This window comes from Hermetia illucens, chromosome 3 (assembly GCF_905115235.1).
Source record: "Hermetia illucens chromosome 3, iHerIll2.2.curated.20191125, whole genome shotgun sequence".
NCBI lineage: Eukaryota > Metazoa > Arthropoda > Insecta > Diptera > Stratiomyidae > Hermetia > Hermetia illucens.
Window position 1 is genome coordinate 5,232,669 of NC_051851.1, and position 24,332 is coordinate 5,257,000.

The following is a 24,332-nucleotide window of genomic DNA, read 5'->3' on the forward strand; positions in this document are numbered from 1 at the left end:
GGAGGTGCATTGTAAACGCTTTGCTCAAGTGCAGAGGCGGGAGCTTTGCGAGTGGTGTCATCGCACCGTTTCCGAACCGGCTGCAATGGTGATCGCGGGAGTGATCCCCGTTACCTTCCTTGCCAAGGATCGCAAAGTTATCTACCGCCGTAAGGGCGAGAACTTAAGAGAGATAGTTGCCCGTGAAGAACGTCAGCGCACCCTTACCGAGTGGCAACTTTCTTGGCAAAATGAGGGGCAGATGGACTGAGCGGCTCATCGACAAATTAGACCCGTGGTTGCGCAGAACGCACGGTGATTACTTCATTACCTAACTTCTAAGTGGGCATGTAGGTTTTCAGTCTTACCTGCACAGGATCGGGAAGGCGCGATCTCCTGATTGAGTGTTCTGCAATGGAGTGGTGGACGACGCAGAACACCCTTTTTTCTCTTGCGAGAGGTGGGACGGCATTCGTAAGCAGCTTTGTGCAGACACAGGGGAGCTCTCTTCAAACGACATTGTCAGAGATTGTGTTGTTCTGATTGTGTGTTCTGCAATGGAGTGGCGGACGACGCTGAACACACCTTTTTCTCTTGCGAGAGGTGGGACGGCTTCCGTAAGCAGCTTTATGCAGACACGAGATGCTGAAGAGCGCTGGCAGCTGGAATCGCATTGCGCATTGTGTTCGAGCTCTTCTTACTGCGAAGAAGATTGAACTCGACCGGCGGAGGGATCGGACGGTAAGGGGTTCCCTGAACTAACAACTCCCTTCCACACCTCCCCTCCCGTTGGTAGGAGGAATTCCCTGACTTGAAGGCTCCCAAAGCGAGAGAGCCGGAGTGCTAGCCCGAAGTAATGTGTCAAACGGTTCCAGGCTAGTTCTCTGATGACAGGGAGGTGCAACAGGGTACGAGAGTCCAACACTCCGTATATAAAGGCAAAGCGGTTTTTATTGTCTTAAAAAATATTTATAAAAAATTAACATTATTTCACGAGTTATTACATAGAATATGAAACAAAAATAACGAAACATGATTACCAATCAACCACCTCTTTGCTGTGGCCTTTGGTCATTATTCAGCTCTCCCTCGAGATCAGCTTTCACGGGCAAACTGAACTTCCACTCCTTGTTCGACACTCATCCATACCAAATCAAAAATGTTCGACCTCGAAGGTCCAGCTTCCGGTTTCAGGTTGGTAGTCAATAAACCGTGTGCCATGCTTGTCACAGAGGCTGTGCAACTTGCCAACGTAGTTCAGCTCTACTAAACGCTGAGTATCCGTGATTGGTTCGTGCGTGGTTTTGTCATGGGGCCAGATCTGAAGAAGAAAAGTTCGTGCAATACAGCCGAGATGTTGAAATCAACGATAAACCTTGTTTATAGTAACTTTAGCTCTTCTATTCAACCCAAAGCCAAGCGGAGGCTTTTTCTTATCATCCGGATAAACTATCACTTCCTTGTAACGGAAAACCACTGAAAAGATTGATTGCAATTGAAGGACTGGCTTCCAATTACGGCTTATTGATATGATACCAACCGATTTCATCCAAGTTTAGTCCTGCAACATCTATCGGTCCGGGAAAGGATACACTGCCATAATCACTGTGCTCGACTACGAATTCTGGGACAACACATCTACCATCCTCGGTGAGATAGTATGCCAGGTCGTCTAGTGAGGGGATAGTATAGCATTTTTCTTGCTTCAGAACGATACCTGTCGTTTGGGGTTTTCCCCCACCCTCAGAAGATACTTTGTTGGTGTTGCGCGGCTTCAAGCGTGTTTTCGAAATGGCAAACTTGCGGGACTTTTGGGAGTTCATATCCACATCCCTGAATGTGTTATTAGTAAACGTTTTATGTTCCATTTTCTCGTAATTTTCAGGAGATATTTTTAAGGACACTAGTTTGGAAAGCGTCCCCTCCAAATTAGGCTCTTCCTGAGGTTTGTTTTTGGTCTCCGATTCCGGGCTGACAAACAATAGTTCTGGCGGTTTGAAGTAAAACGGAGCTGTTTTTTCGGGCGAGTTTTGCTTTAATGTTGCTGGACTTTCCGAATGTCTACGAGTCGAATGTTTTTCATGGGTTGAAGGTGTTCTTAATTTGATTGGGGTCAATGACTTATTCCTGGGTCGTCTAGTGTCAGATGTTTCGGTTTTGGTCAGTAGACTAGGAAAAGCTTTGATCGCTGCTAGTGAATTGAAGTCAAAAATGGTCTGACCATTTGGTAAATTTGCGTTTTCAAAGAGGTTTGAAGTTGGAGATGTGCTAGATGCAGCTTTTGTCTCTATTTGTTGGATCCTTGGTTCCGATGTGTCAAAATTAGAAGTTGGGAATTCCACCGCCGGTATGCCTGATGTGAAGGGGTTTTTGAAGAATCGACTTGCGATTGGATACGGATATTCAAAGCTGAAGTCAAATACATTCCGTATCGCTCCTTTCCGATTTACCAAATAGTCTTCGTAACGGAGTTCTTCCAAAGATTTTCCCTTGTATTCCCACATGCCTGTAATGCAGTGTAATTTGGTGTCCACGTCCATCAAACGGCCATATAACATCGATACGTCCGTGTCGAAAACTTCATGATATTTTGTATTTAATGTACCCGAATTAGTATTGGTGATTTGGTTGGTTACCAGAATTTGACTGCAGCTAACACCGAATGATTCTGTCGACCTTTTATTGTGCCTTGATTTGACGGGGTCTCTTAAGTAATCTTCCCAACGCAGCTCTTCCAGAGATTTGTTACAATATTCAAGCATGTGAGTAATGCATATGCAGTTAACGAGGACCGCTCTAGCATCCCTTTGAGATAATATTTCGTTCCTGTAGGTAACTAGATATTTAGCAATTGAAGTGCCACCTCCGGAACCAGGAGCATTAAGCGGAACTGAAACAAATGATTCCATATTGGTTGCGTATGATTTGGTTAATTGAAAAGTTCTATGCTTGGATTTACGGGTAGTGGCGTTGTCAAGCGCTAGTTTTGGCACTCTAGTCAAAGGACGCTCAAAAGTACTTATTCGTTGAAAAAATCAAAAATTTGACTGACGGTTTTGTCCAGGGCAGAGGCAACTCATCAGACGCTGCCTCACCTCTGCCCTGGGAGCAGCGTGACCGAAAGTGCCAACAGATGGAAAGACGCTCCCTTTTATCATCGCAAAAACACGACACGTCTTTCCATCTGTTGGCACTTTCGGTCACGCTGCTCCCAGGGCAGAGGTGAGGCAGCGTCTGATGAGTTGTCTCTGCCCTGGACGAAACCGTCAGTCAAATTTTTGATTTTTTCAATTCTTAATGCTTGGGGTGCTACGCTCCAATACTAGGGATCCATGGACTAAAAAACGAGGGAGTAAATTGCTCCTCATTTAGTCCGGTCCACCATCAAGTGGATGGGGACTTAGGATCCCGCAGATCCTAAACAACTACTTATTCGTTGTAAACTAATGAGACCAGGAATTCAAACATTATTTGTTTAAAACCTTGCTGAAGGTAGTGGAGGAAAGATTAGGAAACTGGCTGACAGTATATCTGCGTCCCAGGTAGTAGCCTTAAGAAAGCCTCTTTCTGGGAGTCCTCGGAGCCGTCGACATTTCTCTGTCGGCGTAGATGGGGTGATGTTAATCTAGCTCTGCCAAGGTGATAGTAGAGATGTCTATCAGAAGCCAGCCCCTTCGGGACCCTGGTGGGGTAGTGTGCATTGAACCGGTGTTAATAGACCGCGTTGCCCCGAGGAGACTGGGGTAGGGTTTGTGTCCCCAAAGGTAGACCTATTCCTTGTGGCCCGATCCCTGGCACATGATGCACTGGTGAATTTTCCATGGAGAATAAATCTAAACAAACAAACAAAAATCGACGAAATAACATTGAAGGAGGATGAGTTGATTGCGTCTGGGCGCAGCACAAAAATGCATCGTTCATCGCAGCGACCAGTGAAAAAGGCAGCGAGCGCTGAAATATCCTATGTGATACCGGGACACCCAAATAAAGACGAGGCGACTGACAGTGCGAGGACGGCAACTCCAATATCCTGTAGTACCTCTCTTCCGAAAAAAAGCACTAGTCCCGAGCAGCTGGATTCGGATACGAACCGAGTACAAGCGTAGTCGACCGTCCTAGCTAGAACCGAAGAAGAAAGGCTCATCAAGAAATGCGTGGCAATGGTGAAACGTATGCGGTCGGCATCGCTTCTCCAGAGAAACGTCAGTGAAGGCGTAAAAAACGGGCTGATAGAACTGGAGGAACTACTGGATTGCATCTCCTTCTGCAGGCGAATGTGGAGAGCAGCGGAAGACGATTGGAAAGCAGGAACAGCCGCACTTCCAGTTGAAAACACTGCTAGCGCCGGACCGCAGATAGCCCACTGCAAAGCGAACTGATGAAAAACCGGAAAGAGGACGATGTGTCTGAAGGAGACTTTATCAAAGTAGTTTTCAGGTCCCAAAAAAGAAGGCGAAGAGGGATAAAAGGAAACAACTGTCTACGCCTCGAGAGATCCGTCTGTCCAAAGACAAAGGGGCTACAAATCAAAAGCCAGTATCAGAAAAGACGAGGAAACGAAGAAGGACTAGATCGTCGGCTTTATTCATTAAGCCGACGGAAGGCAGGACATTTGTAGAAGTCCTTAGTGAAATCTGCTACAGAATGAAATTCGAAGAACGGAGCAGAAAAACGAAGGGTGGCGGAGTCCTCGTCGAACTGGGCCTGAAGACGACTAGCAAGAGTACGTTCTGCGAAGGCATATACTCGACGGCCACCCTGGAATATTGGGTTCCATCCAGTCTTGAGTTAATAATGCCGAAATCAAAGCAACGCCTGAGTTCCTTTGGAATATCTATGTAAGTATGAAAGGCTTTAAAGAACTCCCCGTGCCTCGCGATGTCACCGTAGAGCCTTTTAATCAGTCAGTCGATATTTCGGGAACCACTTCTAAGGCTTCGGGACAAATTTCGAAGATGTGCTTCGTTTCAACAGGCGTAGCTTGATGTTAGCAATTGCACTTCCCAAATGTCTGGCTTCATATTGGGCATCTCTTCTGATTTTGACGCCCTTCAAGTTCCTCGCTCGAAGAACGCTTGAGTATTACTAAGTAATCGGCTTCCCCTCCCTGTAACTGCGGCGGACTTGAAGTCGGAACGCAAGGGGAAATTAGAGCCCAAGCTCAGTGTTGTGTTTTTTTTATGAAGTAACGCTTCGATTTGCTGGTGGAATTAAGATTTATGCAGTGCTCGGTCGTTGGTAAGGGCTTGAAAATTGCACATTTTGAACCCATTAATTACCCAGTTATGCTGGTACTCGCGATGGGGATGGGAATTCTGCATATTCTGGCCTCCTCTGCGATCGCTTTATACATTCCGCAGACAAAGCCTTTTACAAGCATGGTCTGCTTCGTAGATAAAATTTCCGTTATGATAAGCACTTACGTGAAAACAGCCAGTGGCCACCAGGGGATCAGCACGGAAGAGAGTCTGTAATGAAAAAAAAATGGGATTGCGACGTGGAGCGACAGAGCTTGAAGGCAAATTCCAAATATAAATTGAAGGAGTTTCCTATTTTCGGCTCAAACTCTTACTTACCCTGCAATACCTCAAATAAGGGACCCAGGCCATTCATTCCGGCCGATTTTTGCAGGGAAGCATTCCAGGCGATTCATGATCTTGTGCACCCAGGGATCAATATTTTTCAGGATCCAGGCGTGGAAGCACGTGTTGATGGAGCACTTTGATGGAACTTCAAAATTTGCAAGGTTAATTTCGCCATTTTTTTTTTTATGTTTTAGGGATAGGTTTTCTCTGTTTGTCGTCTCCGGTCACTTAGGATGGTCTTGGGATTATCGCAATTTCTATTTGTCATTAGAGCACAGCATATATTAAAGACTCAAGCTTTGAAATGAAGAGGATGAAGTAGCCTCACACATTTTATTGGACTATTCTGTGTCCTCGTGTTCGAACAACATACCATCTGGTGAATACCGAACCTACAGAAGACCTCGATCAGATTATCTAGTGAATTTTCTACATGGTCTCGCAATTAGGGTGAGGCTTTTCACTTTCCAGAAAACTTGCCCTGCTCCTCCACAGTTCTATTCGTTGGTTGAAGTAATATATTCCTTTGCAGCTTTTCTTAACCTGTGACCTATCCATTGCCATTTCACAAGAAAGATGACCACAGGAGGTATTCCGAGGCCAGGAGGCTCCCCTATTCTTCATCAATGCCGAAGACGGCAAAAAATAAAGAACAGGAAACGTTAACCTGAGTCTAGACTCAGATTCTCCATTAACTTAGGTGGGAACCAATCCAATTTGGACCCCGTCCTTAACGGACGAGTCGAAGCAGGCCCCTTCTGTCAGCGCCCCTAACCCCAAGCTCTAATCAACGCCACCTGCTGAGGCTAAAGTCTTGCCTTTGGGCAAACCGCTTTCGGGCAGGAACTATGTTAAGGTTGAGGGGAAAGGAGTGCTCGGGGCACCTGTGGCTAAGGGGACACCGAAGCGGCAGCGGTCCTCGGACGATCCTAACTCTTCGACACAAAAGGCAGCAAAGAGGGCTCGGCCGACAACGGCTAGGCCTTTAATTGCAGCCAAGTCTATCGAAGCCGATGGATGGGTCCTGTATGACGACTCTAATCCATCTGGTTACGATACTGAGCAGTGCGAACAGCTTAAGAGGAAACTCCTCCTAGTTGTAAGGACTGCATGGAGGTATACCGTAATGTATACTGTAAAATGTTACGGCTAAACTTTGCCAACGAAGACTCGAACGAATGGCTTAGACAGTACTGCCCCTCCTTCAACTATGTCTGGGAGGGTGCGCGACTAACCTTGAAAAGGGTCTCTGAGCTTCCATCGTTCAAAAAGTGGTCAAGAGGATCGAGACTACTGGAGTATCTAGTAGGAACCGACCTGCAGATCCTTAAATTGGGTAATGAACCCACTTTTTACAGCGTGGTCAGGCAAGAGGTCATCGACATCACGGTGGCATCTCCTGACATCGCGAGTGGAGAATATCAACCGATATCACACTCTCGGATCACAGACGTATTGATTTCGTAATGCGCATGGATCTACCTCCACCCACTCCATTTCGGAATCCGTGGAAGACAGATTGGGTGATGTACAAAATAGAATTGAGCGCCCGAGTGACGGGCAGGAAGCTGCTAACGCAGATTCAGAGACTTCGTTGCCTAAGTATTACTGGAGCAACGAGTACTACGCCGACTACGGCACTTGAAGCTGTCCTAAATTTACCCCCCATTCACTTGGAGGTGAAACGGAAAGCAGCCAATGACGCATATAGGCTCGATACCATTGGGGCGTGGAAAGGTGGCCAATCCAACGGGCATGGGTCTATCTGGAAATTGCTTGAAAAACATCCGGTAGCCCTGATGCTAACCGATCATATGGTTTCCAGATTCGTCTTTGAAAAGACATACACTGTCGTAATCACCGAAAAAGAAGAATGGTCGACAAATGGCCATGAGTCTATTCAAATTACAGACTTAATAATCTTCACCGACGGGTCAATCATGGAGGGTGGATCGGGATAGGGGTGTTCTCGGAGAATTCGATTATAGAACTGGCCCGATCGCTCGGAAAATGACGACCATATTCTAGGCGGAGATATATGCCATTTCATTGGCAGCAGAAGAATGTCTGCGAAAAAATGGAGGGTTCGCACCATTCGAATCTGCTCCGAGAGTCGGGCGGCTTTATTAGCACTAAATAGTAACGACATATCAAGCTAGTTGGTGTGGAGTTGCCATCGGGTGCTGCTAAAACTTGGCCGGCTGAACGAAACATTCCTGATGTGGGTGCCGGGGCATTCTAACATCGCTGGTAATGAGGAGGCTGACAGACTGGCTTGCAGAGGGTCTGGATCCACAATGGTGGGGCCAGAACCAGCACTTGGAATCCGACCATCTACTGTTAAGTCTACTCTGAAGGGTGAAATTGCAAGGATTTACGCAAAGGAGTGGAAAAATTTGGACTGTTGTCGGCAAGCTTAGGGCCACTAGAGCGGCATTTTTGTTGTCCCTTAAGAAGTGGGACATGAAAACCTTAGTAGGGCTTTTAACGGGACGCTGCTCCTTAAACTACCATATGGAAAAGATTGGGGTAGTGGTTTCGGCTATGTGCAGCCAATGTGAGGAGGAGGAGGAGACGGCCCCGCACTTTATATGCGGTTGCCCGGCATCCTCAGATCCCAGACGAAGACACCTTGGCAAGGTTTTCTTCAATGAAGAATCTGCACACTCTCTGCCTCTGGAGAATGTTCTCAGTTTCGCTAAAGCCTGCGAACATCGTAGGCGGGAAGCCATTGAATAGGCGACTTATGGGGATAGTACACTGGGCCTAACAATGGCCTTAGTGCTCGGAGCTGCGGCTCTCACAGTAAATTAAACTAACTAAGGGCAATTTGTCGTACGCGGAGGTTCTAAAAAAAGGTGAAATCTGATCCTGACCTAAAAGATCTGGGTGGAAATGTCAGCAAGATCCGAAGGACCCAGAAAGGCGATCTCGTGTTTGAGCTGAAAAAATCCAGCTTGAGCAGAACCGAAGGCTTTCGCAACCAAGTGAAGAACTCGTCATAGTTCGAGCCCAAAAGCATGAAATCAGTTTGATAGTTGTTGTCACTTCAGGGTTACAAAAAGGGAACGGAGTCGAAAAGGAGTTTTCCCCTAACGACGTCAGTTCAAATGCCAAGGTTTCCTGTTCCCATCGCCTTGAGTTGATCTCCGAAAAGGGCAGATTCATTGTAGATAGTGAGGTATTCGTAGGGACTAGTTAATGAGCTAAATACAAATCTGCTGATCCGACGCATGTTGGCTTTGACCTTAGTAAGCAAACAGCGCGTTAGTCATATGCTAGCTCATTATGTCGGTCAAGTTAGCTGAAATAGTCAAATCAGCAAAATTCGTTATCACAACCAAGTAACGCCGAAATTACTGATGCAGTGAGACATTCTCTGACATGCTCTCACTTGGGAACTATTCTCTCTAGTATCGCCGGAAAAGAGAATAGAATTGACCGCGATGAAGATTGCACTTCTCAGTAGTGTCGAAGCATAGTATTTCGCATTTTATGAAATTATTGTTCACCTCACCATTGAATGCTGTTTGTGTCGAGGGAGACCATCCACCTGTGTTGGGAGTACTCTTTGGGGTGAAAGCGTTATTTCTCTCCTTAGGAGGCAATGCAACCTTAGATGCCCTGGACACATATGTGGAGATATTGCTGTCGATCGGTGTCCCAGCCCCGAAGGCGGGTTTTTGTTTGTCGCTCTTCCTGATACTATCGTCCATAATAGTGGCCAGAAAGCTAAGTTCTTGCGCCTGCAATACATGGGATTCAGATCAGTACATTATGAATATAATGTTTACAAAGGAGATGAGGGAAACTAGTCAAAATTATCATACCCAATTCTACGTAAACAAAGAAGGGTCCCTTGCCAACGACAAGAGTTAGTCGGTAGCACCTAAACTCAAGACACTGAAAGCGAACTAAAGAAGAGGCGTCAGGTCCGAACAGTTTGAGCGTTTAATAAACAATCCCATCGAGTTTGGTGTTTACTCGTCACTGCGAAATACTTTTATGTGAGGTTTCTTCAACGAGATGAGTACTGTTCTGGGACAGATACTATTATCGCTATAGTCTTGTAGATGGCGCTGGCGCTTGAAGTTCCAGATGACATGAATAGCAGAATAACGTTACTTTGCAAGAAACTATTACCGGTTGTGCTTCAAGTCGCACATCTTGTGTATTAGGGTCCCTGGACCACAAACAGTGGGAGAAAGTTTCTTCCCAACTGGTCCGATCCGGCATCAAGTGGACTTATGAGACACAAAACCATTTTTTCGTATATGCGTTCACTATTCGAGTGTTCCCATTTACAAGCAGTAAGTCTTGAATGAAGTGCTCTAACACACTTCAAGGCCCTGATCCAACATGGATTGTTGCGCCAACGATTATTATTATTATTATTAAGCGTACATAGCGTATTCGCATAGACACTGCACAGCACAGCACGTGGATCCATTCAGATGAAGCTCGTCAATTTTAAGAACTCTAAAATGCCGAAGGCGACAAATGTGAAGTTCAGAAAAGCTCGTTGAACGCTTTGAAAGAAGAGGTGGTGTCTAAGGAGAGTAACCCGCCCTACGCTCATAGAGAACAAATCCTCAGTCCGAAGAAACTATGCTTTATGCAGTTTGCTGACAAAATAGGCGAGTTGCCCCATGGCTTAATGCATTAAGCTATACAAAACTTAATGGAAGGCATTAGAGGAAGAAAGAATTCTTAATAAAAAAATCGAAATTTGCGGCCTCAACAGTGTTACAGACGACCCCAGTGACACCTAAACGAATAGCCGTAAAACTGCCGGCAAACACGGGAATTTTTTAAGGAAGCAGCGGACACCTAAAGGAGAAAAAGGCATATTGCCAGTGTCCAAAACTTGAGTCAGGAGTCCGGAAAGAGGAAAGCAAGTGCGAGTGTCGAGAAGGAAAACCAAGCCTAAGGAGAACGATAATGAAGAATGGAATGGGGTTACGAACAAAAAGGCAAGGAAAAAAGTGAGTGAGGTGAAATGGGGTAAGAATTTACCCAGACACGATTTTCATCTTCGATAAGGGCAATCTATTACATATGCATCGAGATATTGAAAAAGTCAAGAGTAGGTAGGCAGGCATCAGTTGTCGCCTCGAGGAGCCTAATTAACGCATGGTTCCAAATGGGCCAGTACCGCTGTAATCTTGTATGCAATTGCACGCGTTCGGCACAGGAGCTCTCGTGATTGGGTTTTGTTATAAGCGGGCCAAATCTTCTTTGACTTGGCACAGATGGTGAGCCTTCGCTGTCTGACGTCCGCGGCTGCTAAGTAGTGCATGACACCGACTGTACTCGCTGAAGGACTGCCAAGAGTTGAGCCCTGCCTGGCCCAAGCGTCTGCTCATTCACCTCTATGTTCCTATGACCGGGAATCTAGCCCAGAAGGTTCAGTGCGTTCCTGTACTACCCCACCAGCCTGGAGGATGCCGTCGCTAAGTATAAGACCTTAATGGCCGCTTGTCTGTCGGTCAGAATGGCTACGCTACGCTTGGGGCTCGGATCATGCCCCAGTCATCGGAAGTCTTCTAGTATCGTTGATACTTCCGCTTGGAATACAGTGGCGAAACTAGTGAGATCGTACGGCTCGGATATCGAGAAAATCCCCACACCGAGTCCACAGATCATCTTTGATCCGTTGTGAAGAATATTGCGTCATAGCCTTGCAACATGCCCTGGTTGGGAAGCCCACAGCTATTTTCTTTTGAAGTTCAGCTTACGTGTGGCATAGTCCATGGAGGATGCCCAGATTTCCCAAGTTACTTCGTCTAGAATGTAACTAACTAACTAAAACCACTCGTACCCGTCTCCAATGCTATGGTACGTATCCCAAGGAAATACAGCTCCGGTAAATCTCGACAGGCTACGGCATAGTCCTTTCCTGTTGCTTCTGTAGCGTCATTGGCATTATGTCATGTGGACCCGGAGATTTATATTCGGGAAAGCTGTTTATGACGCAGCTGATCTTATCCTCGGTAATTACCGATTTGATAGTCTCGTATGGCTGGGGTCGTTGCATACCCTCCAAGCAAGGCTCGGACTTCCAGTCCTCCTCGTTAGCGGGAAAGTGCATCTGAATCAGAAGCTCCAAGGTTTCACCAGAAGATTCTTTCTAGCAGCCTTTCGACTTTTTAAGAAAGGATGCGCTCCTATGTTTCTTGGATAGAATCTTACTGAGTTTTGCAGATTCGATGGTGCTTTAAATGTTGTCACAGTAGTCCGACTAAGACCACCTCTTGGGGGTCTTGATGGCCGACTTGCACTTTTTCAGGCAGTCCTTGCATGGCTGTCAATATTTATGCCTACAACAGATGTTGACGATCTCCCTGGTCATCTTCCTGAGGCAGGAGAGATCTTCATTCCACCATGGTGGCAGGGCACGAAACTTCATAGGCGGTTTCGAATGCCTTTTTCAGAGCCTCGCCCTTTGACTCCAGTTCGTCTGTCTGACAATCTTGCCATTTGCGCACCGAAGAGTTTGTTCTTAATAACCTGACTCAACTTCTTTTAGTCTATCCTCCTGGGGTCTCAGAAAGGTTTGCAGACCTCTGCGGCGAGATCTAGACTGAAAGGTAATCAACCATGATATGGGGAGCCGTGATACTCCGGACAGTGCTCCTCCGAGTAGGCATTCAGAAAACCTAAAAAAATTGATAGTGCCCTGCCTGGGAAGCTCACAGAAAATCCAAGAAAATTGAAAATTTTCACGACTTCCGGTTAGGAAAAATGGGCAAAAACGGAAAGTCATCGGGCAATCCCTTGTTCGAAAGGGGAAGCGGCCCAGATTCAGGAAATGCACGAATTTGGGCCCTACCATGCCGGGGAGCCGAGATATCGTGGATAATGACCCGCCTGGGAGGCTCTCAGAAAACCCGAGAAAATAGAAAATCTCCACGACACCCGGCTAGGAAAAATAGTCAAAAACGCGAAGTCGTCAGATTGCCGCGGGCAATACCTCGTTCGAAAGGGGAAGCGGCCCAGATTCAGGAAATACAAGAGTTTCAACCCTACGAGGCCGGGAGCCGAGATATCGTGGATAATGACCCGCCTGAGAGGCCTTCTGAAAACCCGAGAAAATTGAAAATTTCCACGACCCCCGGCTAAGGAAAATGGCCAAAAACGTAAAGTCGTCGGATTGTTGCGGGCAATACCTCGTTCGAAAGGGAAGGTGGCCTAGATTCAGGAAATTGCAAGAATTTGAACCCGAGATATGGTGAATAATGACCCGCCTGAGGGGCCTTCTGAAAACTCGAGAAAATTGAAAATTTCCACGACCCCCGGGTAGGAAAAATGGACAAAAAGTCAAAATCGTTCGAAAGAGGAAGCGGCCCATATTCAGGAGATGCAAGAATTTCAACCATACGAGGCCGGGGAGTCGAGATATCGGGGAAAATGCTTCGCTTGGAAAGCCTTCGGAAAATCCTAGAAAATTCAAAATTTGTACGACCCCCGGGTAGGAAAAATGGCCAAAAATGGAGAGCCGTCGGATTACTGTGCGCAATGCCTCGTTCGAAAGAGGAAGCGGCCCAGATTCAGGAAATGCAAGAATTTCAACCTTACGAGGCCGGAGAGCCGAGATATCGTGGATAATGATCCGCCTGGGAGGCCTTCTGAAAACCCGAGAAAATTGAAAGCTTCCACGATCCCCGGCTAGGAAAAATGACCAAAAACGCAAAGTCGTCGGATTGCTGCGGGCAATACCTCGTTCGAAAGGGGAAGCGGCCCACATTCGGGAAATGCAAGAATTTCAACCCTACGAGGCTTGGAAGTCGAGACATCGTGCCCCATCTGGAAGGGGCACAGAAAATCCAAGAAAATTGAAAATGGCCACCGCCCCAGAGTAGGGAAAATGACCAAAAACGCAAAATCATCGGATTGTTGTGGGCAGTACCTCGTTTGAAAGCGGAAACGGCCCAGATTCTGGAAATGCAAGAATTTCAACCCTACGAGGCCTGGGAGTCGCGATATCGTGGACAATGCCCCGCCTGAAGCGGCCCAGATTCAGCAAATGCAAGAATTTCAACCCTACGAGTCCGGGGAGCCGAAATATCGTGGAAAATGCCCTGCCTGGGAGGCCTTCTGAAAGCCCGAGAAAATTGAAAGTTTCCACGACCCCCGGCTAGGAAAAATGGCCAAAAACGCAAAGTCGTCGGATTGGTGCTGGCAATACCTCGTTTGAAAGGGGAAGCGGCCCAGATTCAGGAAATGCAAGAATTGGAACCATACGAAGTCCGCGGGGGGGGGGGGGGGGGGAGCGAGATATCGTGCCCCGTCTGGAAGGGGCCCAGAAAATCCAAGAAAATTGGAAATGTCCACCGCCCCAGAGTAGGGAAAATGGACAAAAAAACCCAAAGTCGTTGGATTGCTGCGGACAATACCTCGTTCGATAGGAAAAGCGGCCCAGATTCAGGAAATGCAAGAATTTCAACCTTACGAGGCCGGAGAGCCGAGATGTCGTGGATAATGATCCGTCTGGGAGGCCTTCTGAAAACCCGAGAAAATTGAAAATTTCCACGACCCTGGCTAGGAAAAGTGGCCAAAAATGCAAAGTCGTCAGATTGCTGCGGGCAATACCTCGTTCGAAAGGGGAAGCGGCCCAGATTCAGGAAATGCAAGGATTTGAACCCTACGAGGCCGGGGAGCCGAGATGCCGTGGATAATGATCCGCGTTTGAGGCGTTCTGAAAACCCGAGAAAATTGAAAATTTCCACGATCCCCGGCTAGGAAAAATGACCAAAAACGCAAAGTCGTCCGATTGCCGCGGGCAATACATCGTTCGAAAGGGGAAGTGGCCCAGATTCAGGAAATGCAAGAATTTCAACCCTACGAGGCTTGGAAGTCGAGATATCGTGCCCCATCTGGAAGGGGCACAGAAAATCCAAGAAAATTGAAAATGGCCACCGCCCCAGAGTAGGGAAAATGACCAAAAACGCAAAATCATCGGATTGCTGTGGGCAGTACCTCGTTTGAAAGCGGAAACGGCCCAGATTCTGGAAATGCAAGAATTTCAACCCTACGAGGCCTGGGAGTCGCGATATCGTGGACAATGCCCCGCCTGGAAGCCTTCAGAAATCCCAAGAAAATTGAAAAGTTCCACGACCCCCGGCTCGGAAAAATGGCCAAAAACTCAAAGTCGTCGGATTGCTGCGGGCAATACCTCGTTTGAAAGGGGAAGCGACCCAGATTACGGAAATGTGAGAATTTCAATCCTACGAGGCCTGGGAGTCGAGATATCGTGGATAATGCCCCGGCTGGAGGCTTTCTGAAAACCCGAGAAATTGCAAATTTCCACGACCCCCGGCTGGGAAAAATGGCCAAAAACGCAAAGTCGTCGGATTGCTGTGGACAATACCTCGTTCGAGAGGGGAAGTGGCTTAGATTCAGGAAATGCAAAAATTTCAACCATACAAGGCCGGGGAACTGTGATATCGTGGATAATGCCCCGCCTGGGAGGCCTTCTGAAAACCCGAGAAAATTGGAAATTTCCACGACCCCTGGCTAGGAAAAATGGCCAAAAACGCAAAGTTGTCAGATTGCTGCGGGCAAATCTCGTCCGAGAGGGGAAGCGGCCCAGATTTAGGAAATGCAAGAATTTGAACCCTACGAGGCCGGGGAGCCGAGATATAGTGGATAATGACCTGCCTGGGAGGCTCACAGAAAATTCATGAAAATTGAAGATTTTCGCGACCCTTGGCTAGGAAGTGAGCAATACCTCGTTTGGTAGGGGAAGCAGCTCAGATTAAGGAAATGCCAGAATGTCAACCCTACGTGGTCGGGGAGCCGAGATATCGTGGATAATGACCCGCATGGGGGGCCTCCAGAAAACCCAATAAAATTGAAAATTACTTCAATCGCGGGGGAAAGAAACGGCCAAAAATGGAAAGTCGTCGGATTGCTGCTGGCCATAACTCATTCGAAAGGTAGGCGGATGAGATTCAGGAAATGTAAGAATTTCGCTAGTACGAGGCCGGGGAGCAGAGATATCATGGATAGTGCCCCGCCTGAGAGGTCTTCAAGAAACGCAAGAAAATTGAAAATTTCCTCGATCGTCGTCTCATTCGGCGGAAGGTAGACACTGAACAACGTTATCCCTAAACACCGAATCCAGAATAAGCCGGCCCCTCGGCTTTGGGCAGGAATCTTAGAGAACGTAACTTTATTTGTTGCCCCCGGGCCTAATTCGACTAGGGCTCCACCATCCTTTCGTTTTTCGAATAGAAGACACTTCTGCTCTGCCATCTTCGGAACGTAAGGGATTTCACTGAGAACTTCCATAAAAGCCTTGCCTTCCGTCGGCTTAATAAGCAGAGCTGGCGATCTAGTCTTCCTTCGTTTTCTCACCTTTTCTTTTGGTGCCCTCTTCCCGCGGATTTTCTTTTACTCTTCATGTCCGCCTATAATACGAAATTCTGTTCAGGAGCTCCTCCTGCTTCGTCAGCCCGTTTTTCTCCCCTTTGCTGGTTGCGCATTCCGATGTCTCGTCGGGTATTTCAGCCTTTGCTACGTCCTTCGCTGGGGGCTGGGGCGAGTGACGCATTTTCGTACTGGATATAAACGCAGCTAGCTCCATTTCCATTCCCACTATCTCCTCGTAAGTATTGTTTGTATTCGCCATTTAAGTTTTTACCAGCGCATCCTATGCAAGAGGGCGGGCCGCAATAGTCAGTTACGGGTGTACTTTCGGGGATAAAGCTCCTACTCCAGTTCTCTGAGGCCTGACCTAGGATTAGCTGATCCCGGAAGTTACGGACAAATCAGCGCTCGCTCTAGGCAACGCGGTCTACTAATACCGGTTCCCGGAGGGGTTGGCTCCCAATGCGAGCCACAACTACCACTTTGGCAGAGCTAGGCTCATATTACCCCATCGACGTCGACAAGGGTTCGATGGTTCTGGGGACTACCAGTGTGTCCCGGCGTGTATCGATCATTAGCAGTTCGCTCTTCACCGAGAAACTTTCTCGAGGCTACTACCTAGGACGCAGGTATGATACCAGCTTGGGGGTCAGAATTACTTGCTTAGGCACCTCGGGGATGCCACTCCCTGTATTGTAAGCGACTCTTTCAGGATCGTTGACGGCCGCTGAGTAGCTTAAATATTGGCGAATCAATATTTATATCCTAGCAGGTTTCCTTTCGGAAAAAAACATTTTGTACTACTTCAACAGATTATTAGGTATTTGCTCGGCACTCTTCGTCTCTAGAGGAATGCTGACCGTGACCATAGAGATGCTGCATTTATTCCCACTTTTCCCATCGTTGTCTCGCTTGCTCAGTTTTGAAAACTGCATATGGCGAGGTTTATAAAGAGTGAGACAAGCTTCACATTAATATTTGTTCATTTCATGGTCGATTTGCAGTAAATATCCATCCATTTTGATTTACTGATATATATCTTGAGGTTTGCACTTCCTATACTTTGTATAGTTCTCTATAAATCGGAAGTCATTTTCCGTGAAGTCATGTCGAAGATAGTTTGGTGTGAAAATGTTTTGCTTTTCATTTTACAGGTAAGTTTCCAGTCTTAAAAATTATCTGGAAGATAACTTGAATTTGAGAAGTTTGGTGCAACTCCGCTCTTTTTAAAAAGTTTCGTGTCAAAAAATAAATAACGATGCATTGATGTGGAAAAGATTGACAAAATTTTTTTAAGATTTTAAAAAGAGCGCGAGGAATTCGCATCCAAATTTCAATCCCTCCTGACTCTTATTCAACTTTCAGATTTTAAGGCTCAGCGAGTCCTTCATAGAAGACCCGTCATGCAGTAAGTGCGATCAACTCTGGTCTTTCATAAACTTGAAATTGATAAAAAGCTGATTGGGTTTCAAGGATGCGGCCAACAAGGGTATTTTATTTCCAATATCGTAGGTGGGAGGACAGCGCAAAATTACACGTATCCTTGGCAAGCGGCCATTTATGACAACGAGGATAAATTTGCGTGCGGGGGATCAGTCATAACAACGTTTCATATCCTGACAGCAGCGCACTGTGCCGAAGGGTAGCCAACCCTGTTGCATCCTAATTTTAATCCTATTGTTTGGATGTCGTTAAAAGAATACATTCACAGGGAAACTGGGTGGTATATTCAGCTGGGGATGACAGACATGAGAGCTAAAGATGGAGTTCGTTTCGAGTTGCTTAGTTGGATTATTCATCCAGGATTCCATCTTCGAGAGTCGGCTAGTTGGAATGATATAGCCATTGGGTATCTGACACCTGAAATAAAGTTTGATTATCATATTCAGCCCGTTTGCTTGAATGATAATCCAGATCGTAAGTTTGTTTGATGTATCATAGTAAGCCTTCTAAGAATGACTTTGTCTTTCAAGTGATATTGGATAGTAAAATCGCAAAGATATCTGGATGGGGTTCGTTGAAACAACGTGGACTGTACCCTGACTATTTACAGGAGGCCGAAGTAGAAATCTATTCTGACAGAAGATGTAAAAAAAGTAAGCTAGGTTACTACTATCGTCCAGAGATAATGATGTGCGCTTCGTCGTATCCCATGGACTCTTGTTCGGTAAAGCAGCGACACCTACAAAAAGGACGATGGTTGGTGGTTACATTTACAAATTTGCTTTCAGGGTGACAGTGGAGGTCCTCTTGTTTTGGACTCCGGATGGGGTTACATGTTCCAAGTCGGTATAGTGTCCTTCGGTATAGGATGTGGTTTACGTGGTTCTGCTGGAGCTTATGCAAGAGTATCGACATATTACGATTGGATCCAGGAAGTTACAAAAAATGTGAAGACGTGTTCAACCCCATGAGTTTAATAAAGGCTTGCTAGTAGGATACCGGATGTTTCCTAGTAATCTTTCATTTTGCTGTAACCAGATCTATGAATCTTAGCAAGTACTTCTCCGGCCCCTTTGAGAGAGTCACGATGGTCTAGATAGTGGTGAAAAATCAGAACATTTTAATTGGGGGGGGGGGGGGGGGTGGATTTCGGCGCAGCTATTACTTACAGACGGCGGTAGAGCATGAGGCGTTTTGCGGAAACGCTGATTGGTTTTGCGGACGACCTGGCGGTAGTTGCAATTGCAAAGCATCCCGAGGACGTGGAGCTTTATGCAAATGAAGCCATTCATACCATCAAGTCATGGTTACGAATGGCCAAGCTGGACCTGGCGGACGAAAAGACGGAGGCGGTCCTCATTACCAACTGTAGGAAGAACAACACGGTTACCATCCAGGTTGGTAATCATGAGGTCGTCTCAAAATCGGTTGTCAAATACCTGGGGGTGATGATTGATGCCGAGCTGAGTTTCAAGGGACACTTGGATTATGCGCGAGAGAAGGCAGCAAATGCCAGCTCATCCCTTGCAAGGATGATGCCTAACGTGGGAGGACCGAAGTATAGTCGCAGGCTACTCATCGCGGGAGTGGTGAGGTCGATCCTGCTATACGCGGCCCCTGTCTGGGCGGGAGCGTTGAACCACGCTGTCAACCGGAGGAAGATATGTTCGGCATACCGGCCAATTGCGCTAAGGGTGTGCAGCGCATTTAGGACGGCGTTGACGGAGGCAGTGTGTGTTATCGCAGGAATGATTCCTGTAGATCTTCTAGCGAGCGAGGCACACTGGCTCTACGAAAAATGGAAGGCAAATCCAGCCAAGGTGAATGCGGATTTCCGAAAAGCCGTCAGGAGAGAGTTGTGTGGCAAGTGGCAACAACGATGGGATAACTCCGACAAGGGCAGGTGGACCCATACATTGATCCCGTGTATCGAGAAATGGGTCAACCGAAAGCACGGAGAATTGAATTACCACCTGACACAGTTCCTTACGGGGCACGGTGGCTATAGGAAGTACTTGCATCGCTTCGAGTTGGACGAGTCTCCCAACTGTCCTGAATGTGGTGTTACACTCGAGGACCCGGAGCACGTTATGTTCCATTGTCCCAGATTTCTGCAGCAGAAAAGGAGGTTGAACAGCATCTTAGGGGCGGACATCGAGCCCTCCAAGCTGGTGGAAGAGATGTTGAAGTCGGAGGAAAACTGGATGGTGGTAAATGAGGCAGTAGCCGTGGTGCAGACAAAACTCCTGGAGTTGGATCGAGCTCGGAAGGCGGCGCGACGGAGACGTGACATGGACGAGCTGGTATAGCGAACCAGAGCCTCCTCCGCGAAGTAATACTTCACGGTGGTCACGCGGGGAGGGGCGGAAGAGTGGGGGTGGTTTTAGTGGGTGTAAATCCCACACACTGCTGCAACCTGGCGCAGCAGCGTCTTTCTAAGATTTCCACCTCCATCCATAAAAAAAAAAAAGTAGTATCCCTAATATGATGATGGAGCTTATTGGTCCACCGAACTTCCGAGGATTTACCCTCTTCATCTTGCTGAGGATCATGGAACTTGTGGCATATGTAAGCTAAGTCATTTTCTGAACAAGCTCGATAAAGCCTAGTATGACGTCAGTCACCACCACCAGAAAATTTATAGCCATGTCCGAGGGTTCCACTATACATGCTATGCCACACTTGTACCAAGTCTCTTGTTACCCCCACTGAGACAATGCGTTCTCTGGGGCCCTCATTAGTCCAGTATCAGAGAGTTCTTTCGGGGATGTAATTTTATTCTCTCGAAGCATTTAATTCTCGACTAAGTTAGTTAGTTTAACTTGGGGGAGCCGCAGCTCCGAGCACTCAGGCCATTGTTAGGCCCAGTGTACTATCCCCGTAAGTTGCCTATTCAATGGCTTCCCGCCTACGATGTTCGCAGGCTTTAGCGAAAGTGAGAACATTTTCCAGAGGCAGAGAGTGTGCAGATTCTTCATTGAAGAAAACCTTGCCAAGGTGTCTTCGTCTGAGATCTGAGGAGGCCGGGCAGCTGCATAAAAAATGCAGGGCCGTCTTCTCCTCACATTGGCTGCACATAGCAGAAACCACTACCCCAATGTTTTCCATATGGTAGTTTAAGGGGCAGTGTCCCGTCAAAAGCCCTACTAGGGTTTTCATGTCCCACTTCTTAAGGGACAACAAAAATGCCGCTCTAGTGGCCCTAGGCTCTTTCACAAGGATTTTCGCTTGCCGGCAAGAGTCCAAATTTCTCCACTCGGTTGCCTGAATCCTTGCAATTTCACCCTTCAGAGTAGACTTGACAGTAGATGGTCGGGTTCCAAGAGCTGGTTCTGGCCTCACCATTGTGGATCCAGACCCTCGGCGAGCCAGTCTGTCAGCCTCCTCATTACCGGCGATGTTAGAGTGCCCCGGCACCCACATCAGGAATGTTTCGTTCAGTCGGCCAAGTTTCAGCAGCACCTGATGACAACTCCACCCCAACTGGCTTAATATGTTGTTGCCATTTAGTGCTGATAATGCCGCCCGACTGTCGGAACAGATTCGAATGGTACGACCCCTCCATTTTTGTCGCAGACATTCTTCTGCTGCCAATGAAATGGCATATATCTCCGCCTGGAATATGGTCGTCATTTTTCCGAGGGGTCGGGCCAGTTCTATAATCGGATTCTCCGAGAACACCCCTACGCCCGATTCAACCTCCGAATTCTCAACTAAACTCCCATATCGTTCGGCGAGTCGATAATCGAGTCAAAATCAGCGGTAAAGTACCTCGAGTTGACTCTTGACTCAAAGATGAGCTTTTCTGAGCAAATTCAAGCAGCAGCGAGCAAGGCTGCGGCTGGAGTTTCGGCGTTAAGTAGACTAATGACAAACATTGGGGGTCCTACGTCTAGAAGGCGACGTGTCCTGATGAGCTCAACGCAGTCTGTCCTGCTCTACGGCGCAAAGGTATGGGCTGGCGCTCTTAACAAGGAGGTATATTGTAGACGCCTCGCGCAACTACAGAGACGGGGAGCTTTACGGGTGGCGTCTGCGTACCGCACAGTCTCTGAACCGGCCGTGATGGTGATCGCGGGAGTTATCCCCGTTGCTCTTCTTGCTAGGGAGCGTCAGGCCATATACAAGCGCAAGGGAGATGGTTGCTCGCGAAGAACGGCAACACACTCTAGACGAGTGGCAGCTCTCTTGGCAAAATGAAACTAGAGGCAGATGGACTGCGAGGCTCATCGGCAACTTAGGTGCGTGGCTGAATCGGAAGCATGGTGAGACTGACTATTTCCTTACCCAACTTTTAAGTGGGGGGGTTTTCAGTCTTATCTGCACAAGATTGGAAAGGCGCGTTCTCCGGATTGTGTGTTTTGCAATGGAGTTGTGGACGATGCCCACCACACTTTTTTTTCTTGTGGAAGGTGGGATGGGGTTCGTCAGCAGCTCTATTTAAACACGGGGGATCTCTCTCCAGACAATATTGTGGAAGAGATGCTGAGGACTGCTGAGAGGTGGAACCGTGTTGCCCATTACGTTCGGGCCCTTCTCGTTGCTAAGAAGATAGAACTTGACCGGTGGGGGAGCCGGATGGTAGGGGGCTCCTTGAACTGACAGTTCCCTTCCTCCTCTCCCCTCTCGTTGGTGAAAGGAATTCCCAGATTTGAAGACTCCGCAAGGCGGGAGAGTTCGGGGGCTGGCTCGAAGTAATGTGACAAACGGTTCCAGGCTAGCTCTCTGACGATGGGGAGGTGTTTAGTTGGTAGTCCGACGACGTACCGAATCGGGAGTCCAACACTGTGTGCGTAAATGCATTCACCTACCCTACCCAAAAAAAAAACATGCAAATCGGACTATATGATGCAGGCTTTCCCGATGTTTCTAATAACGGAGTTGAAAAATGTTAAGGAGGGTTGGATTGAAGTAAAGTCGGACGAGAAACGTAGAGTAAAACCAGACATTTTGAAAGCACCATTGATAACGTCAACGAAGTGAAAATTGAAACGAAGTTTGTCATCGGAGGTTACACCCAGGTCTAGAGGGAGGGCTAGTAGTGATAGCGTTTGTCCAAGAGAGTAAGAAAAGGATGTTGGGAAGGGTTTAAGCGAATAGCACATCCAGTGGCATTTGCTGACATTTAGTGTCAGCTTATTAACCGAGCACCAACGGACTAGAGTATTCACGTTAGACCGCAAGAGAGCACAAACCAGGGGAGACGAAACAGAGGCAAATAATTTGAGGTCGTCCGTGTAAGGCAGATGAGCATGGGAAGAAGGGTCATTAATAGAAGAAAGTAGGAAAAGTAGCAGGCTAAGTATAGAGTCTTGGGGAACACTAGAGGAAGGAGAGAAGGAAAGATTTGATAGATAGGAGGAGGAGCCATCTGATAATTGAGGAGGGGAAGTTGAAAAGAGAACATTATATGAATTAACGCATATAGCAAGGAAATTGGTAAAAATCGGAAGGTTTGCCGCAGTGAATCGTTGTTTCACGAAACCACTAAAAAGCCACTAAACCACCTTTCACTTGAGGTATCCCAAGAGGATTTTGGAGCAAGAGGCGAAGGGAGGTGCGACAGTAGTGTATAACTAGAGCAGGATCTACCCTGAGGATAGGGATAACAAGGGTCTCTTTCCAAAGATGCGGAAAGTAGCATTCTTCAAGACTTTTTTTGAAGATTATACACAGAGGGAGGAAAACGTATTGTTTACAGTTAACAAGGGAGAGATTAAGAAGCCCATGTGGACCAGGTCCGTCACTGGTGTCAAGATTATCAATGAGGTACTCAACTAAGGAAGGCATTAAGAGGGGATAGTGAGAGATTCGGAGTAGTCATCACTTACAAGAGACGTAGAGATGGCAGTGGTCGAGGAAGTAAACACGGAAAAGAAGTAAGAACAGGCTAGGTCGCATGATTGTTGTGGGAAGTTGACAGTGGAATCAGCAAAATTGATTGAAGAAGGAAGGAAGGGAAGGATTAGATAATACATAATTCTTGTTGTCTAAAACTAAGGCTGAGTTGAGAGCGTCATAGTTGGCTTTGCGGAAGATGAACTTAGCTGATTTATGCGCGGTTTTGGAATCTGAACGAAAGAGCTCCGCTTTAAATTCAAGTAGGGAGAGACCGAGAAGCCGAGAGACCGAGAGTGCTGTCTAGGAAGTTTCTGGTGGTGTTGAATTGCATGGCAGAACAAGTGTTAATGAAAGTGGAAAGTAGGGGGAGGGTTAGGATAATTGGGCTAGTTAAGCATGGGGCGGTTAAATTCCCCCAAGGAGAACAAAGGGAGGGAAGAGTACTTGAAAGTTAGGGGTTCCAACAAATTGTCAAACAATTCTTTATACTGAAGAGACGGGCAAGTACAGTAGACATATATGAAAGATGAAATAAACGGGAGGGGGTTGGGCGGGAAACACGTAGGGGAACACAATCATAAGAACACCCAGGGGAGAAGAAGATGGGCTCTACCGATAACCTTCGCCTTCCATAAAAAGGACGAGTGTAGACAATGTCAATTTTGTCATCTAGATTACATCGGGTGGTTTACCACCAGCACGCATCCAGTTGCGACAACGTTGCGACGGATGTATTATCGCACGTTGATGAGTTGCAATTAATTATCGATTACGCAAAGTTTGTAGCATCTCAGTCCGCAGACGAAGAGCTCAAAATGCTGCAACAAGGAAACACAGGGTCTCGCCTAAAAACAATTCCATGTTCCGAGGGCCAACTGCAAGGTATGGTGTGATGTGTCCACCGGTATCATCCCATCTCATTCCAAAAAAACTGTTTTCAACAGCTTACACTACCTATCTCACCAAGGAAGAAACGTCACCATTAGATTGGTAACACGGAGATATGTCTGGGGATCTGTCAAAACCGGGTACAGGAATTGAACGCGAAGTTGCAATAATTGTTAGAGATCTAAAGTGACTTGTCATGTGACTGAACCAGTCGGGATGTTTGGT

At 47.1% G+C, this 24,332-nt stretch overlaps 2 protein-coding genes across 3 annotated transcripts; one reads left to right on the top strand and one right to left on the bottom strand.

Annotated features, from left to right (window-relative positions):
• Window positions 1–912: 912 nt before the first annotated feature.
• On the bottom strand, window positions 913–9,580 carry LOC119652875 (nuclear pore complex protein Nup98-Nup96-like). Its single transcript, XM_038057235.1, has 5 exons — window positions 9,395–9,580; window positions 9,082–9,310; window positions 1,520–2,869; window positions 1,355–1,455; window positions 913–1,300 (listed from the first exon to the last, which is right to left on the bottom strand). The coding sequence occupies exons 2-5, from the start codon at window positions 9,278–9,280 to the stop codon at window positions 1,133–1,135; spliced, it is 1,818 nt and encodes a 605-aa protein (XP_037913163.1). The 5' UTR covers window positions 9,281–9,310; window positions 9,395–9,580; the 3' UTR covers window positions 913–1,132.
• Window positions 9,581–17,011: 7,431 nt separating this feature from the next.
• Window positions 17,012–18,381, top strand: LOC119652704 (serine protease 44-like). Of its 2 annotated transcripts, none has more exons than XM_038056984.1 (6): window positions 17,012–17,089; window positions 17,301–17,343; window positions 17,409–17,577; window positions 17,647–17,852; window positions 17,909–18,102; window positions 18,167–18,381. In XM_038056984.1, exons 1-6 carry the CDS (start codon window positions 17,042–17,044, stop codon window positions 18,347–18,349), a joined length of 843 nt encoding a protein of 280 aa, XP_037912912.1. In that variant the 5' UTR covers window positions 17,012–17,041; the 3' UTR covers window positions 18,350–18,381. The 2 variants fall into 2 exon arrangements, with proteins under 2 accessions (XP_037912912.1, XP_037912913.1); XM_038056985.1 differs by having other exon boundaries at window positions 17,448–17,577.
• Window positions 18,382–24,332: the final 5,951 nt, after the last annotated feature.